The sequence below is a fragment of the Peromyscus californicus genome, unplaced genomic scaffold (assembly GCF_007827085.1).
Source record: "Peromyscus californicus insignis strain IS unplaced genomic scaffold, ASM782708v3 Scaffold_13__1_contigs__length_99412109, whole genome shotgun sequence".
NCBI lineage: Eukaryota > Metazoa > Chordata > Mammalia > Rodentia > Cricetidae > Peromyscus > Peromyscus californicus.
Window position 1 is genome coordinate 44,873,459 of NW_026294424.1, and position 19,625 is coordinate 44,893,083.

The window sequence follows — 19,625 nt, forward strand, 5'->3', positions numbered from 1 at the left end:
ACTAATATGGCTAAAATTTATAATGTTCAGCAGGGGGCAAATGAATCACCATCAGCCTTCCTTGAAAGGCTGATGGAAGCCTTCAGGGCATATTTCCTTAGGGACCCTTAAGCATCAGAGCATAGGCCAGCTGTAGTGTTGGCCTTTGTTAAAGGAGGCAGACCCTGACATGAGAAAAACTTCAAAAAATAGATGGTTTGGCAGGCAAATCACTAAGTGATTTGACGAAAGTCATGAACAGAATCTATAACAATAGAGAAACACCAGAAGATAAACAGGTTAGGCAAAGGGCTGAGGAAAATGAAAAACAATGGAAGGTGATGGTGACCATAAATGAAAAACAGACTTACAACATGACCCGTATTCTCCTGGGGGCCACAATCTCGGACTCAGAGGAGAAACACAAGCAGCTGTATCACCTGGCTCAGGACCAAAGTAAGGCCCCTTGAAATGGAGGTAGGCCCCACCTTCAAAAAGACCAATGTGCCTATTTCAAGGAGATAAGGCACTGGGCAAAGGAATGCCCAAAGAAAGAGGGACACAGGAAGCCCTGCCATGTTATGGTGACAGAACATGGGGAAGAAAGTGATTGAAGGGAATGGAATTCAGACCCCCCCTCCCCAAACCTTGGGTAACTTTAAGATTGGAGGGGAAACTTGTTCAATTTATGGTGAATATGGGTGCACAACACTGGGTCTTAACAGAATCCTGTGGGTCAGTCTCAAAAAAAAAAGCATGGGTACAAGGGGCTACTGGCATGGACCAATACTCATGGACTATCCAAAGACAAGTGGATCTCAGATTGGGCAGGGTACTCCACTCCTTCCTGGTCATGCCCAATTGCTCATACCCTCTCTTGGGTAGAGACTTGCTGACAAAAATTGGAGCCCAAATACCCTTTGAAAGGGCCAAAATCACTGTGATAGATCCAGAGCAGAAGCCAATACAAGCCTTGATAGTATGATTAGAAGATGAATATAGACTCCTCGAATCACCCCCTCAGGCCCAGGAAATAGTATCCTGGCTGGTTAAGTTCCCAAAGGCCTTTGTAAAAAACAGGGGGACCTGATAGAATTGAGCTGGGAGCTACCCCAGCACATGTATGCCAGTATCCCATGTCAACAGAAGTGTCAACAGGGTAACCTCACATCTGCCACTTGCTTGGCCAAAGGGATCCTAAGGCCTTGTCAGTCAGCCTGGAATACTCCCTTACTCCCTCTCAGAAAGCCACACTCCAATGATTACTGGCCAGTTCAGGACCTAAGAGAGGTTAATGAAAGGATCATGGACATACATCACATTATGCCAAACCTATACACCCTCTTAAGCTCCCTGCCACCTGATCAACAATGGTACACTGTGCTTAATCTAAAAGATACCTTTTTCAGCCTACCCCAGTCCTTCAAAGTCAAGCCTATTTTGCCTTTGAATGGCATGACCCAGAAAAAGGCTTCAAAGGAAAATTAAACTGGATGAGATTGTCCCATGGGTTCAAAAATTCACCCACAATATTTGATGAAGCCCTTCATGAAGATCCAGGGGCCTATTGCGCTGACCATCTATGGGTCATCCTCCTGCAATACGTGGATGACCTCCTGATAGTGGCAACCAGTGAAGATGACTGTCAGGTAGGAACTCAGGATCTGCTCAGGACTTTGGGAGCTCTACAATAACAAGTCTCAGCCAAAAAGGCCCAGATTTGTCAGAAAGAAGTGACTTATTTAAGCTACATACTTAAGGGTGGACAAGGATGGCTCTCAGAGGTCCAAAAAGAGACTGTGCTAAAAATACCTGCCCCAACTACCTGGAGGCAGGCCAGAAAATTCCTAGCTGCCTCTGGATCCCAGGTTTCACAGAAACAGCAAGGCCCCTAGATGAAGTCACCCGGGAAGGTCAACCCTATGTCTGGACAAAAAAACAGGAGCAGACCTTCAACCAGATCAAAATGGCACTGCTGTCTGCCCCAGCACTGGGGCTACCAGATATAACAAAGCCATTTCATCTTTATGAAGATGAATAAAGAGGAGTGGCAAAAGGGATCCTGACATGGTCTCTAGGGCCATGGAAAAGGCCCATGGCATATCTCTCTAAATGCCTAAACCCTGTTGCCTCATTATGGCCCTTCTGTTTGAGGATCATAGTGCTCTACTTATCAAAGACTCTGACAAGCTCATTTTGGGACAAGAATTAATGGTGACCACTCCTCATGCCATAGAAGGGGCCCTCAAATAGCCTCCTGAACACTGGTTGAGTAATGCACGAATGATCCACTATCAAATCCTCCTCCTTAATGTGCCATGCATCCACTTCACCGCGTCGATGACCTTAAATCCAGCCACCTTACTCCCTGACCTGGATCTAGACCAGCCAGTCCATGACCGTTCTGAGACACTAAGCCAAGTCCACAGGACGTGGTATGACCTGAGAGATCAACCACTGTCAGATGCAGAATTCACCTGGTACACAGATGAAAGCAGCTTCGTCAAGGATGGAAAAAGGTACGCAGGTGTAGTGGTGGCAGAAGGGAAAGATGTATGGACAAAGGCTCTGCCCCCAGGAATGTCCGGGCACAGAGTAGAACTGATAGCTTTGACTAAAGTCCTACAACTGGCTAGGGGGAAAATACTTAACATATTCACTGACAGCCGCTATGCCTTTGCCACAGCACATGTACGTGGTGTGTCTCCATCCAGCAACACCAATGTATGACCCTAGAGCCTTGTGGGAAGGAACCTTACACTGTGGTGCTGACCACCCCTACCACCATTAAAGCCAACAGAATCACCACGTGGTCTCACCGCTTCCACATCCAAGCAGCAGACATGGAGCTGACTGAACAAACCACCAGGACCAAGACCAGACAGCACCAAGCCTCAGCAAAACTGGATGGTAGAATCAGACTCTGACAACCCCCTGAGGCTCAAAATAAAGGTCAAACAACTAGATGGAGGTACTGTTTTCCAAACCTCCAAGGTAGCCCCCCTGAATACCTGGTACCCGGAACTGAGCTTTGACCTGGGGCTTCTGTTTCAGGATTGGAACACATGGGGATTAATGCACAATTATGTCTGCTCCAGTAGTAAGCAGAAAAGGGGCACATGTTCGGGGACAGCTGATTTTTCTTACAGATCCTGGGGATATGAGAGGATGGGTGACATATACTGGACAGCCCCCAACCGGGGTGACTCTATTAGGGTAAGTAGGAGCTCTAAGGAGGGGACAATGAGAGGCTGGAAAGCTATTACCTGTGGCAAGACCAGCCACCCTTTCTGCAATCCCATTAAGATAACCTTCACGGAGGCAGGAAGAAAGGCACAAGACTGGATGCTGGGGAATAAGACTCTACACAGGCTCCCATTTGGGGGCCCTCTTTACCTTATGGCTTATGCAGCAGTCATACTTTCCACCCCAAGTGATAGGACCTAGTAAGATTCTCCAGCTCCCGGCCAAACCAAGTGCCTATGTCCAGCCTCCAGCCAAGCTAAGTAAACCCACTTGCATGCCACCTTCCAATTCCACTTTGGCCTCCCTCTCTCACTTATCCCTGCCACACCTGCTAACTCAGGGACTGGGGACCCTCTATGGGCTCTGCTGGTCAATGCTTACCAGGTGTTAAATGCTTCTAAGTCAGAATACACTCAATCCTGCTGGTTATGTTATGATATACCTCCACCATACTATGAGGGCATAGCTATGGTAAAACCTTTCAATACATCTACAGATGTCAGCCAATGCTGCTGGTGGCAGAAGGGAACTGTCAACTGACGAAGCAGTCTATCACTGGACAAGGGATATGTCTAGGACATGTGCCCAGTCAATATAAACATCTCTGTAATCAGACTGAGGCCACCGTAATTCAGACCTACTATCTCCCACCAGCTGAAGGATGGTGGGCCTGTTCCACTGGGCTAGCACCCTGCATTCATGGAACTATGCTTGACAATACTCTAAGCTTCTGTGTGATGGTACAGCTCTTCCCTAAACTCATTTACCACCCTGAAGAAGACACATATCAATGGCTAGAAGTCCCACTCCCTGCAATCTGGGCAAAAAGAGAACCTCTAACGGCTCTTACTATTGCCACTTTCTTTGGGTTAGGCCTGGTGGGGGCAGGTGTAGAGACCTCTGCCCTCACTCTGGAGAACAAGTACTATTCTAGCCTGAGAGTAGCAACAGATATAGACATTGAAAGGATAGAAACATCTGTATCTCACCTGCAAGAATCCCTCACCTCACTTTCTGAGGCTGAGCTACAGAATAGGCATGGGCTAGACCTCATTCTTACAAGGAGGGTTATGCACCACTCTGGGAGAACGTTGGTTTTAAATAGAAAATTCTGGGGTTGTTAAAGAGTCCATGGCAAGGTTAGAGAGGGTCTCATGAAGTGAAAAAAAGAAACAACATGAATGATGTTTTGAATCATTGTTCAACAGGACTCCCTGGCTAACTATCCTGATTTCCACTCTACTTGGCCCCTTAAACATTCTAATGCTGATTCTTACCTTTGGTCCATGCATCCTAAACAGAATAATTAATTTTGTTAAAGAGAGTCAACACAGTGCAGTTGATGGGGGTCTCAATTTCATCCATTGGAGACTTTCAGAGAAGACTCATGATTGGATCCTTCTTAAGTTACTTCTAGAGGGGGGGATGAAGAGCCCTTGACAGGACTACAGCCATCTTAAAGGACTGCAGCCATCTTAAAAAGATGTCAACTAGGGGATAGCAGGTCCTTGTACAAACAATTCCAGAAAACACACACACACACACACACACACACACACACACACACACACACACACACACACAAGGGCCTCTGTAGTAGGACAGGCTCCTAGGGTCAAGAAAATTGGCTCAAACCAGTTTCCAAGGTATGCACATAACATACTTCCTTATGAGCCAAACTGAAGTTTGTCCAGCAACAGGCCCGTTTACCACAGACCCAGTGAACCAGAAGCTGTGCAAAACAAGTTATAGATGTTTCCTGATGATAAAGATGGAATGCCATAACTGTCAGAGGATGTGAGTTTCCTGTCAATATAAACAGAATACCATAACCATCAGAGGATGTACCAATTTCCTTGAAGTTGCAACCCTCCAATCAGCTTAAGCCAAGCATCCCTGACCTGAGTATGCACCAATCCTGAGCCTGTAACTATCTGGATTTGAAAATCTCCTACCCCCCTGCCTTAACCACAATAAACACCCTGTCCTGCTACTTGGGGTACCTCCTGTTCCACCACTGTGTCAGACGGACGGAGGACCTGAGTTCAAATTCAAAATAAAGACTCTGTTTTTGCATTCAGATTTGGTCTCTTGGTGGTCTTTGGGGATTCTGGACTTTGGGTAAAACACCAACATCCCAATACTCCTGTTAGCTAGGAGACCAATGGCCAATAAAAGACATGGTTAAAGAGTGGAGATGTTTAGAAAGATTCAAAGAACAGAATCTTCAGATTGTAGCTTCATTTTTGCCTAAAATGAAATTGGAAAAACAATCACAGTCAAGATTTCAGCACTGACAAATGATGAACAATTACAAATTCTTCTTCAGAAGTTCACTTTGGATATACAAACATACTCTTTGGGCTTATTCCTACTTATAGTTCAGTGAAGACAAAATGATTTAATTAATCCACATGAATGGATCAATATAGATGTTAGTAACACCACAGAAAAATAAGCAATGATGGAAAATTTTGAATTGCAAAAACATTAAAATAAGTAGTTAAAAATATACCATCACTGTGTCAAAAAAAATAGAAACCTTATCCCTCTGTATCTTGGGGCTTGTTCATAGGACCCCTCCCCCACAAAAATCCCAGATGCTCAAATCACTCACATATGGCACAGCATTTGCATATAACATCCTCATTGCCTCACACTTGGACCACCTCACATCTCATTATATGTCAACAGTACATCTTCAGTAGTTACACTGTACTATTTAGGGGATGATGAGAGAAGACACGCACTGCTCTGTACAAAGACTATTTTAAATTATATCTTACTCAAAGTTTGCTGAATCTAGAGGAAAAGCAAACACCTAGATGAAGAAGTCTGACTCCATTAAAACTAAGTAAAGCCAGGTATAGTAGTGCACACTCATAATCTCTGTATTCCAGTGGCTGATGCAGGAGGACCTTAAGTTCTTGGCCAGTGTGTGGACATGCAGTATACACCATGTTCCAGGCTCTGTTTGTTTCCTTCTTCCATTTTTATGTTCTCAACCAACTTCAGATGGGGCATTGTGAAATCAATTCATGAAACACACAAGTCAAACTTTGCAGTATTCCTCCTGAATGAACCCAATCAGCATCTAGATACATCTTTCCACTTACATCCAACATTTATATAAATAAACTGAACATGATTGTGCTGGAATGTATATGCAAAATAGCATAAATCTGGAGATCAGCTAATCACCAATTAATCATCTGAAATAATAAACACATTTGCTTTAGCATTTGATTCCAGTACTCATACACAAAATACTCATACACAGACTACGTTTCTAATTCTTAAGAAGTAGGTCACTATAACACTGAGTTATGTAAATACAGGTAAATAGTAATGTAATATGGGATTGGTACAATGGCCTAAGCTTGTAAAGAACTTGTCGCCAAATCAAACAACCTGCGTTTGACACCCTGGACCTACAGGGTGGAAGGAAAGAAGCAACTGAAGTTGTCCTCTGACTTCCGCCCATGCCATCTCATCACAAAATACGAAATACAAATGTGATAAAGTATATAGAGCATGTATAACTCTTGTTATATGGCATGGTTTAAAGAGTTACTTTCACATAATAAACATTTGCATTCCCCTAAATATGACCAACTATGCTTCACTGTAAAACTCAGAGCGACTAAGACGTCCGTCTAGTTTGAGGAAATGATAGACAGCCACCTCCCAGGAGTGACAGCACCAAAGGTGGCACCAAGTACAACAGCTTCACCATCAGCAAAGATCTTTATCCCTCATCCTGGAGACAGCAGAACTCAGCAGAAATGCAAAAACTCAGAAATTTGTGAATCTCAGTTGTCAAATTCTTTTAATGAAGTGCTGACCTCTAGGGCTGAAATACCTGTTAACAGGTTTCAAGTCTATGAAAAGTACAAGAATTTCTGCCAGCAACAAACCATAAATCATGAAGGAGAAAGGTTGGGGTAAACGAAATGCATTATTCATACCCTATACACGAACATCAAATTTTAATTCCATCAAATACAAAGGATGCAGAATGCCATCACTCACTGCTTTCCATGTGGTAACAACCCTCCCCACTAAGGCCTGTGTATTTGAGCACCGAGTACAGGGACCAGGCTGTCACTCCATAGTGAAATCTTCTCAGTACTTGGAAGATGGAGGCAGGAGGAGCAGGCACCCAAGGTCATCCTTAGCTACATGCAGAACTCAAGGTGAACCTGGACTACATAGCAGCCTGGCTCAAGAAAAAAATAAAACCAAATTTAGAAAGTAGAGGCTTCATTTTCTCCAACTGTATAACTTCTTTTATAATCCCTCCTGAGAAAGTTGTTTAAATTGGTAACACCCGCCGAACAGAGCACTTTCAGCAAGTGAATTCCCTCTTGTTTCTTATGGAGAGGGAGAGAAGGAACAATGGTGACGTTCTTGCCATGAGCAGAGTTGAGCAGCAGCACAGACAAACAGGTTGAGTACTAAACTCACGACTGAGGGATAGCAGAAAAAGAAGACTTGGAATAAGAACCATTCACTTTGCTCTTTGGCGACTTCAGTTTTCCAACACTTGGCTGAAAAGTAGACAGAGTGTACCATCAGCAATCTACTGGCTGCCTGCCTTGCTTCCCCGCCAGAAAGACTGTCTCAAAAGCTCACATCACACAAAATAAAGGTTTAAACAGAACTGTCAGTTTTATTATTGCAAACCAAAATCAGCTGTTTCTCCGGCAGCACACCGTGAATATACAGAACATCATGGCACTGAGTGGTTTGTCTGGAATGAGGCTGAAGATGCCCACAGTGAGCATGACCCTGTCTCTGAGCCTGACATTTAAAGGTAAGCTGCTTGCCTCTTTTAGTACCTCTTGAACATGTGCTACTGAGTCTGATGGGATTCAAACCTTGAGACTTTTATGGCTAAGCTGTGTGATATTTTTTCCCCCAGCACTGTATTTTACAGGAAAGAGACCTGGTAAGACTGGGCACCTGAATCGTTAAGGCCCACAGAGCTCTGACAACTAATAATTTTTCTGTAACAGAATTGTTTCCCATTGGGATGGACTATAAAGGCCAGTGCTTTAGCATGTAGCAAAGAACAGCTTCTGTTAAACACAAAGCGTAAGTCAATATAGAGCCAATCTCCGAGACTCCGGAGTGAATGTGAACCTATGTGAGCTTCCTGTGTATTCAAGAAACCTCACAAGTGTAGGACCATCAGGCACACAGAAACAACCGCTAAGAAAGTTAAACTCAAGGCCATGGATTTGATTCAGTTGGTAGAATTCTTGCCCAGCACGCACAAAGCCCTGAGTTTGATTATCAGCACCATATAAACTGGACCTGGTGGTAAACATCCGCCATGTCAGCAATTGGGAGGTGGGGAAAGAATAGGCGTTCAAGGTTATCCTCAGGTATATAGCACTTTGGAAGTCAGCCTGAGATACATGAGACCTTTACATGAGAAGAAAGGAAGTAAAGGAAGGGAAGATAAAAAAGTTGAACTCAAATATAAATCATTGAGAAGCTATGGAAAATAGCATCAATAGGATAAAAGTGATATGGCAAAATTATGTGATTTACACACAGGTTTCTATAGTATTCCCATTCTTAAAAACCATTCTGTGAGATCTTTTAAACCCTAGTAACATTTAAAACAATTTTTTGAAACATCACCTCAGAAATCCCTTAGACATGAATGTGATAATCAGTGTAGTTAAGCCAACAGTTCGACTGATTATTTATGCCTGTTCACCTTGAAAAGACACCACTATACAAACTTTATTAAAATGAGCTAAAATGCTCTTAAAATGCATTTATTTTTTGTTTACTTATTTATGTGTATGTATATGTGAGCGTGGAGGCACCTATGGAGGCTAAGGGACCACTTACAAGAGTTTTCTCCTTCCACCCTATGGGTGCTAAGTTTACAACTCACAAAACCGGCAAGCACCTTTAACCCATGGAGCCATCTTACCAGCTCCTAAAATGCTTTTTACAATGTAAAAGTAAACCACCAGCACAAAAACAAACTCCTATTTATTTCATTAAATACAAGCCTGAAATGTTAAGTAGATATAACAGATTCTAAGAAATTATATTTTTCAACTTCCAAAATACCTTATTGGTGCTTTGACAAAACAATGTTTTAAAGGATTTTTAAATTCTTGGGGTGGGGGTGACAATTTAGGAATACAAAATAAGAAAATACCAAGACTCACAAGCATATTTGGAACTGTTTTAAATCCCTAAGGTGGCTGTAAACAGTTTGTTTTTAAGAGTTCATAGCTTAAAGGAATGTGAGTATCACAGTTTGTATCAACTTCTGTCTAGGAAGCCCTGTAATGCTACACAGTTGTCTCATGTTTCCATAAGCCAGTCCTAACATTACCGGTACTATCAGTAGCTAGCAAGGGTCCTTCCTGCCCATTGCTTTTAACTGGTCCATTCTGAACGGCTAAGTTCAGCCCGTAAGATTTCTGCTGACTTTCCAGGTCCGCTGCAGGTGGCTTCCTTGGTGCGTCTTTCTTACTACTTGTTGAAACGGGCTTTTCCACATTCCGGCTACTTTTGGGAAGTGTGCTACAAGCATCACTGCTATCTTGTTGGGGTGGGTTGTACTGTCTCTCTCTATAGGCTAAATACGCTCTCCGACTCCTCGAATGTCCTTCATTGTTTCCTGGCCGGCTTTTAGGTAAGCCATTCTGCATGCTTCCTTCCACGCTTGTCGGGACATCGTAGGCATACTCTCGCAGGACTGTGAGTCTGCTGGCCCTGTGTCCTTTACTTCGGTTTTTATGATGGCGGTTTGGGTGCACGTTTGTTCGAAACTGCACGTCTAAAGGAGCCACGTGCATTTTAATATCGTTGTCCATCGAGTGTTCTGTGAGACTGTTATCAAGCTGGGGCGTGGCGTTCACCGGTAAGGCATTGCTGTGGTACTGTGCTGCAGCAGCCTGCAAGTTCGTGAGCTTGCAGCCCTGGGAAGAGTTTTTGAAGCTGGATGCACTTTTGTTTGTGCATGAAGACTCCGCACTGCTATTGGTGCACTTTGGTGCCTCCCCGTTAGTCCCACTCGAGCTGGGGGGCTGGACGTTGACTTGCACGGAGTAGGAGCTCCGCCCTGGGCAGCACATCATGATCCACGCGAGTCTCACGTCCTCCCTGTTCACGCAATGGTGCACCACGATGAAGGCACTGAAACTTAAACAAGCGGCTCCGAAAAAGAAGCTAAACACCAAGTCCAAAGGGTAATACAAAGAAACGGCCATGGCCCCAAACAGCCACAAGGCGACATATAAGAGCAAAGTGAGGCTGGCTCCCAAAAGCTGAGACTGAAAACTGTGCTCATTTTCCAACGTGGAAGTAGAGATGAGAGACAACGACATGGAGTCCTGATGGTTGATTTCCCCGTTTTCGTTGGCTGCCAGTCTCTGTTGCTCTTCTGTGGGCTCCTTGAGCTCATATTTGCGCTCGGGGTGTCTTTTCAACTGAATAAATATGCTTAGAAAGTACATACAGTTCACGAAAGTGATGAAGCTGGCAGGTCCGTAGAAGGCTCCCAAGGACGGTTCCCAGGCCATCCAGCAACTAGGAGAGAACATGGGGAAGGAAGCAGCTTAGACACTGTGTTTCAACAGAGCTTAGGAGCTTGCCACCCACTGTGGTGCCTACAGAGCGCTCGAGAAGCAGAGGGTCGGACGAACAGAGGACACACGGTACTCACTAGGGTGCACCCGGCCGGCTGCCGTAGTTCTTGATGTTCGCTGCCGCAGTGATACCGCACACGATGATGGGGATCCCGCCACCAATCAGGTAGAACCTAGGAGGGACAGGGGCTCATTACCCGTCTATATAGCAGACAGACTTACTCCAACATTTGAACACTTCACAGGTCATTCTGCAAAGATTAACTACTCTCATTCCAGTAACACACTGAGACAACTTTCAGTAATGCTTTTTTAAATGACGCCCAATTTTTTTTTTTTTTTTTTTGGTGATGTTTTTGTTGTGCCATGCTTTTTTGTTTGCTTGTTTCTTTTTCAAAAAGGCTCTGAGCTGAGGAAAAGCTGGTCAGCTGCTGCCACCTCGTGGCCAGGCCGAAGAACACTTGGGTCTAGGTAAAAGGAGTGTTTTCAGGGAAAGCAGCTTCCATTAAATTCAGCTGGTGAACTAAAACTGTCAATTACACAGCAACTTTTAAGATTCACACACATAAAATATGGTTATGTATTAGAGCCTGACTCATGTCCAACTACGACCTCTACCACAAACTGAGAGTAGGGAGGGGGTCAGGACCCCAGCAGCTTCCACAGTACAAAAACCTGTCTCTTTCCCCTCGGAGCAGACACAGTGGAAAATAAGAACTGAGGGAAGGTGGAGAGATAGTTCAGTTGGTAAAGAGTCTGTCTTCCAAGTATGAGAGCCTAAGTCTGATCCCTGGCACCCATGTGAAAAGCTGGGCATGGTGGCACACACTTCTAATTCCCATGCTATTGAGATGGAAGCAGAGATCCCTGGGTATGCTGGCCAGTTAGTCCAGCCTTATTCTTGAGGATGACACTCCAAGCTGTCCTCTGGCCTTGACACACACTAACATGCACACTCAAACATACAAACACAATCATAAATAAATTTTGTTAAATGAACTGTGGTAAACAAGGCATTGATAATCCTGCCAAGAAAAGCTCTGCTTGTAGCTAGGCCAACTCTGAATTCTCCAACCCCCTAAAAAAGGCTTTTCTGTCCCAGTCTGCACCCAGGACAGCGAGAAGCCTGTATCTACCCTTTCCTGAAAAGCAGCTCCAAATGTGAATGGACCATGTAAAAACCATGTCTGAAACGTTTTTTGCAGACTATGTTTCTTCATCATAGTCAGCTACAGATATCTTAAACATGATGTCTGTTTTGCTGAAGTCATGAGCTGCCCTGGAAGTCTAGCACTACGCCTTCCATTCTCACATAGAATGAACGGCAGGGGCTGTGGCCCTCCTCTTCCCGCCACACTAATTCCCATCGTCTTTCCTTGAAAACAGGCTTCCTGCTTTGCCTCACTACCTCTCCTTAGTGTCCTGTTACCAGTCCCTCGGTCGTAGCTCTGGATCTTCTTCACCGTCTCTCATGCTCTGTTTATACACACTTTCAGTTTCTCCATCCTCTTTCCCTGAAGGACTTGCTACCGTCTTTCTCTGTCACACCCACAGAAGCACCTACCATCACCTGCCCCATTTCCCAATTATGGTAATGCAGCAGCTGCCCCTGCATGCAGCAGCCCTGTGATGCACCAGCTGCCCCTGCATGCAGCAGCCCTGGATGCACCGGCTGCCCCTGCATGTGGCAGCACTGCTAGGTGCCTTAACTAAGTCCAAGACTCAGAACAAGGGGAGCAAGCACCAGTCTTACATGTCGGAAGCAGAGGGAATACTTGTTGGCCATCTTAGGGGACAGGGTGTGCTAGGGTTTGGATCTCATGATGCTTTTCCTTAATGCTTAGTGCTTTTCGTAGAACCCAGCAGAAAGAACTGTGGAGGATGGGATTTGCCAGACCCTCAGCAAAGTCAACACTCTTCAGTTCTTTCACACAGTGTCAGAGGTACCTGTCCTCATCCTATAATGTGAACTTCTCCAGGCTGCGTGAGCAAACCTGGCGAGCTCTGGAGTTACCTGCTCTATCTGGGAGATAGAAAACCAGTGTTTGCTTTCATTTCTTCCTCAGCCCATCTACTGAACATAGACGTGACCCAGGATCGCTACACTTCTAACTTCTCCCTAGACCTTGTTCATTATCGGGGCTTCAGTGACAGCAGCGTGCGGAAATGAACTGGGCTGAGCACTGGTAAACCTCCCTGGTGCTCGCCCCCACACCCTTCCACCATAGCTACTTTTCCTGTAGCGTTCGCAGCGGATGAAAACACCACCCGCGGAGGTGGCCAGCTCACTGGAACCATCCAGACTCCTTTTAGCTTTCTGATCCTCCATACTCTTCAAGCCAACCAGTCGCCGTTCCCACAGAACCAGCCTCACACATCTGGCATACACTCTGTGGCTTCCATCCTCTTGGGGTCAACCCCAGTGACTCATTGACACTTCTTATTTTCAGGCATCCCAATGTATAATCCATACTAATGCCACACTGTCGTAAAATGACCCTGTGAGGCCACCTCCTGAGTTAAAGATCTCCCGCAGCTATCCATATTTTAGTAAGCCTATCTGTTGTGCAGCACTTTGCTCCAGACGGCAACACTCCATCCTGGATGAGGCAGGCGTCAGATGCATGAAACTCGAGAAATTACAAAACTCATGAAGTTTACACAACTTAGGGGGCCCTTCCCTGAGGGACGAGAGGTGGTGAGGAATCCCTAAAGCAGAGCCGACTCTCCAGTAAGCCCTCACCTGCCAGTTCCACAGAAACTACAGTCATGCAGCTTTCCTCTGCTGCAGTGGGGGCTAGTTTGACACTGCGATCCCATTCACCCATGCTCTTGTAGGTAAGTCTAACAAATGCACTAGCCCCCCACATTGGACTTAAATGATTTACTTGGTCTCCCACTGACTTCTCTCTAATGTGAATAAAAGTAGACTCCCCGGGAAAATTAACTTTAAAGATCCCCCCAGACACTACGCCCTGAATTCCCGCTCCTCCAGGCCACAGACCCGAGGCTCAGCAATCCACACTTCTCAGTTTCCTCTGTCCACTCTCTTACAGTGCACCTCTACCATGACCTTAACCCCAAAGCCAGGCTCATGCCAGCGGCTCAGCATATGCCCTCCTCCCAAATGAGTGGCTCTCCTTTGCATGTGCAACTCTCCACTTTCAAGAGGCCTGAACAGGTATTCCACCGCCCATTCTGCCAACTCAAGGGCAGGGGATGCCGCCAGCCAAGTGCACATGAGGCCTTCTGTGAACCCACTCACCACTGATCATTGTGCTCATCTAACACAATCAACCCATTCACAATTCTTTTTATTATAATGGGCAGGCAGGATATATAACTCCAAGCTCATTTTGTCTTTTGTAGAGAGAATAAATTAATTCTTGAGATTAAGGTCAATGACACGTGACCTCAAAAAAAATTCAAAAAGCTAACATTTCGTAACGCTGACAACAGAGCTAATCCCCTCTCCATGCTCTGCATGTAACCGACTCATTCCTCCTGAGCTGGAGGCACACAGTGGAGATGTAGATGTTGATAACACTCAGAGCCAATCAGTCTGGCTTACAAGTCCTTCCTTTTACCTCTCAAAATCCACACCAATGTTTCTTGTTATAACTTATGATTGTGCTTCAACTAAAGCAAACACAATACTTAATGAACACTTTCACATACAACAAAGGCTTGGGATACCTTAGCATCGGCCGTGGTGGAGCAGGCGGCTCATCAGGATCCTGGCATCTCTTAGCTTTCTTAGTGACTTGTTTATAGATGTTTCTAGCAGTGACTCCGACCCATAATACCGTGGCAAGGGTAGAATAATGAAGAATGATCCCAACCTACAAGGCAGATCGGACAACATATGAAAATTGAAAAAAGAAATGTTTTCCTCGAGTCTGATTAAAAAGCATACGAAGGTGTATTGCAATTGACTCCTTTACCTGCTCATGAAGAAATCGAGCTTGTTAACGGAACATGCAATTTATCAGTTAGTTCGTCTTCTAACTGTCTTTGAAAGAAGGAACAGAGAAGACAAGGTAACTGGAACTCAACAGCACATAACACGGCGTTCTTGAGAAAGCCCCCTGGGCTATGACTGAGAGTCAGGACTTCACCAACAGACAGCACTGGAGACCGAATGGGCACAAACCATGGGCACACTAGGCACCTGACGGTATAACTGCAGGGCAGTCCATGACACAGACAAATTCATTTGCTAGTAATGACAGGACGCATGCTGATCACATGACCTGTCACATCGCCACTGGTGAGGATGAAAACCTAGCTGATGATGAAAGGGAACACAAGAGGCTTGGAACTTTTTTTTTTTCAAAAAAGAAAAAGAAAATAAGCACTCTATATCACCAGAGCAAGGACACAATCTAGAATAATCTTGTTTTTTTTATGGTGTGGGGGTAGAGTGTCAGACTCAGACTCAGTCTGTAACTCAGGGTGGCCTGTAACTCACTATGTAACCCAGGGTGACCTTGGACTTGCAGAAATCTTCCTGCCTCAGCTTCCAAAGTGCTAGATTTATAAGATAAGATTAATCATGGCCAGCTTTCTTAACTAAAGACTTCCTATCTTTTCCAATGGTCGTTCTTCTTGTTTCTTTGCTTATTTTGGAGACAGGATGTCAAGTCCCCCAGGCTAACTTCAATGTCTCTGTGTAGAGGATGACTCCAAACTCTTTCTACTACCCCCTCGACCTCCTGGGTTCCGAAGTCCAGATTATTTCACTGCACATGGTTTTACACAGGGCTAAGGATCGAATCCTGGATCAGTACTTTTCCCTCACACAGTTATTATAAATAAAGTTCTAGAAGTGAAAAGCATCAAGAAAAATCTCACTAAAGGGTAGCTCTCCAACCCTCAGAAAACTCCAGCTGACGCTGCTGAATCCAGGTCAGCAACAGAAGAGCAAGAGCCAATCTGCAGCTAACGTCCAGGTGCCACAAAAGCCCAAACGGCTCGTAACCAGGACGGTCCCTGCCCGGAATACAGCCTGCAGACTGGAAGGGCCGGGGCAGTGGAGCCTGCTTAGCTTAACTAGGAAAGTCAGAAGTCACGGCGGACTCCCACAGACAGAAAGAGCTCCTTGGGTCCCATCAGTTTTGCTGACTTGCTAGGAAAGAAAAGTTCACAGATGAAGATGACACACCCCTTTGTGCCATCCGAAGTCATACTAAGCACCTTAAGTAAAAACGGCGTAAGTAAACTCGTTGTTCCACAGAAACCAGTGAATTCAAGAGGAATCACTGAGTCTGTGTGCAAACTGATAGGTCCTATCTCTGGAGAAGTAGAACTGTTAAACACAGTTAAGTTATAAGTATTTCAAAACAGGGGCAAGGCAGATACTTTTCCTAAGGAGAAAAACTCCAAGAGTTAGCCTTTGTGTTTTCCATGGCATTTCTAAATTTCAAAAAAAGTGTTTGTTCTTCAGAATACCTTCCACTAAAATGATTATGAAAATAGAGATGTTCAGAGAGTCACATAACAAATCATCAATCCACAGGAACCAGGAAAACAGAACTGAGATCCAGGAGAGAGGCTCCCTTGTTGTGTGGTACTTTCTACCCAACACTCGGGCAGTGCATAAAATACAATCTGGTGGTCACACTTCCAAATAAGTCAGAGCCTGGAAATTTTCTGAACAGTTTAGAAAGAAGTAATCCATGAGGGATGTAAAGGACTTATTAAATGTAATATATCATTCCTGAAGAAAGGTACCTTGGACCAGAGAGAAGCACCCTGTAAGTTTGAGGACCAGAGTTCCGATTTCCAGAACCCACAGGAAAGCTGGGTAGACATGGCAGCCACCTACAATCCCAGCACTCAGGAGAGAGGGGATCCTTACAGCAAGTGGGCTAATGAGACCATGTAGCCACGTCAGCGAGCTTCAGGCTCTGAGAGAGACCCTGCCTCAATAAATAAAGTAGAAAATGAAACTCATTGTCAACTTTGGGCCTCTATAAACAGGGAGACACATGTATACACACACACACACACACACACACACACACACACACACACACACACACACACACACACACAAGCAATGGGGGAAAGAAAGGACAATTATTTCCACACTACATATAGGTACAAAAGTATGAGCCCCAGGGCTGGAAGATGGAGCATAGGTTAAAAGGGTATCCTGCTCTTGCAGAGGAAGCAGCACCCATGTTGGGTAGTTCACAACTACCTACAACTCCAGTTCCAGAGGATCCAATGACTCCAGCCTCTGTGGACATCAGTACTCACAAGCACCTACGCCTACACAGATACACATGCCTACACATAATTTAAAATATAACTAAATCTTACATAAAAAGGAGTAAGCCCCTCTTATATAGTAACATAAACTCTGAAATACTTGTTTTTTTTTTTTTAACTAAATCACTGTAGTATACACTGCAGTAGACACAACTATGCCAAAAAAAAAAAATTACCCTGTATGATGAATAGAATCATACGTGAACAGGCAAAAATGATAAGAAACAGCTTCCAGGCTGGGTGGTGGCGGCGGACACCTTTAACCCAAGCACTCAGCAGACAGAGGGAGGTGGATCTTGTGAGTTTGAGGTCAGCCTGGTCTACAGAACGTGCTCCAAACACTACAGAGAAACCCCATCTTGAAGAACCAATAAATAAATGAATGAATGAATGAACGAACGAACGAACGAATGAAACAGCTTCCAGTAGTAAGTGATAATCACATGCCCACAAACATACTTCTGTAAGTTATCTGCCTTAATGCTCCTGGCATCACCATGAAGTCAGCACTACTAACTGGGAGCAGCAAGACAAAGGTCCCTGGCAAGCCACCAGGTTCCTCACACTCAAGTGTGACAGTCTACAAGGCCCTAGGCCTTAGCAGAGCACAGAAATGGAGGGGTGTGTGGGGGGGAGATATCAGATCCAACAGTTCAGCATTTTAATTATGTCTCTGCTGTGAAACACCACTAGTGATCTGGGGTACTTTAACTCTACACAATTCAGTTTACATACTTAGAAAATGGGCAAAAACTACCTCCTAGGGTTAATATAAAAGTTAAAAACACAGTTGCAAGTAGATAGCTCTTCCTGTTTCCTGATTAGATTTTCCCTTCTGGTTCTCCCGTGCCAGCACAGCAATTCCCCAGATTACAGATATAAAAGGACACTGGAGAAGGGCAGCTGGCACTCTATTTGTAGATTTAATCATGGAACAGTAGAACAACAAAACAAGGTCCAGCCAAATCCCTTAATACATGGCTAAGAAAATCAAAGGCAGAAAATGAACAATCAAGCAATTACTCAGTGGTACATGGTGAACTGGAACACAGATTCCCGCCAACCCTGGGCCGGGCCTTTTCTACCTCCCAACTCTGCCTGTTTGCTTCCTCCGGCTCCTTCGGAAAAACAGTAAAAGGCAGCAGAAAACAGGAAGTGATTTAGGAAGCCGGCAGCTGACACCTCTAACACTCTCTCTACCAATCACCATGGGACAGAACGTTTGAATACCACCATCCTGTGGATAATGTATATGACTCCTGAAAGAGGGAAGAAAGAGATCGCTGTGTAAATTACATGTATATGCAAAATGGCACCTAAAAAAGAACACATTAGGGCTCAGTGACTGAGTGGTTGGTCTGCTTTGAGACTGTGAGGTCCAAAAGAAAATGGCTAACTGTGATGCCTTAATGCACATGCTGGCCTGAGGGCTTTCTCAGTGTTACAACTGCCTGTGGCTCTTCTCACTCAACCTACACTTCTCCAGCTGGTGAGCCTCCCTCCCCCCAGCTTCTCATTCCTATATAGGCCTGCCATGTCAGCCATGTGCTCTCCTGATGCTCTCTTTAATCTTCCTCTCTTGGTTGCCTTTGCTGGCACCCTCTTTCTCTTCCTATCTCGACCTCCCCTTCTCTCTCTCCTCTCATGGCCAAGTCCAGTCTGCTGGCCATGTTCAGTATACTTTCTCCCTCACCTCTGGACTTTTCTTTCATATCTACAATAAAATCCGTCTCTTCAAGCACAGCTTAGAGCAGTCATGTTCTCAGTTTATATATCTGGTGCTGAAATTCTTGTTTATATAGAGACAGGGTCTCACTGTGCTGGCCTGGAACTAACTATGTAGACCAGCCTGGCCTTGAACTGGAGAACCATCCACCTCTGTCTCCCAAGTGCTTAGATGAAAGGTATGCCTAGCAGGGCTCAGTTTTAGAGTTGGAAGAACATAAGGATCATGCTAATTTAGCCAGCCTGACCCATATTTTACAGGAGAAATACAGAGGCCTCAACTAGGTCGAGAGACTAGTACAACAAGTGGATGAGGCAGGCATGGAATGACTATCTACCCACCAGGACCTGGGATTCTCCGCCAGGTTTCTGCACTCCACACACTCCTCCCAGACCAAGCAACCGAATCCTGTGACAATGTAAGAGCAAAGCAAGGAGCCTTGACTCATAAATACCAAACAGTGCTGCTATGTCTGCAACACACTGAGAGCTCCTTTATAGACCTTTAACTGGAGCATTTGTTCCGAGGTCCTGGGAAGTCATGCAATCTCACTCCTTTTCATTGTAAAGAGGCTACAAAACACCATTTGGTCATCTTTACAATGGTCTCTTCCTATTCATTTCCTTGATGAATAAATTAATGTGTCTGCTTCGGGAAACCAAGGAGCATTCTGGGATGAAATATAGGACAGTTGAACCAATGTGTGCTGCAGGTTCTCCTAAGAGGAACTATGCACCTGGGGCCTGATTTCTAACTGAAAACACAGGCGGCGG

General features: G+C 44.9%; 1 protein-coding gene across 2 annotated transcripts in view; it reads right to left on the reverse strand.

Moving 5' to 3' along the window:
* Positions 1–9,223: 9,223 nt before the first annotated feature.
* Positions 9,224–19,625, reverse strand: part of Adgra3 (adhesion G protein-coupled receptor A3) — a 104,385-nt gene continuing 93,983 nt past the window's right edge. For both annotated transcript variants that reach the window (XM_052734910.1, XM_052734911.1), the window contains 3 exons: positions 14,547–14,692; positions 10,928–11,023; positions 9,224–10,791 (listed from right to left, as the gene is read on the reverse strand). In XM_052734910.1, the coding sequence (XP_052590870.1) occupies positions 9,549–10,791; positions 10,928–11,023; positions 14,547–14,692 (1,485 nt within the window). In that variant the 3' untranslated portion in view covers positions 9,224–9,548. The remainder of the gene's footprint in view (positions 10,792–10,927; positions 11,024–14,546; positions 14,693–19,625) is intronic.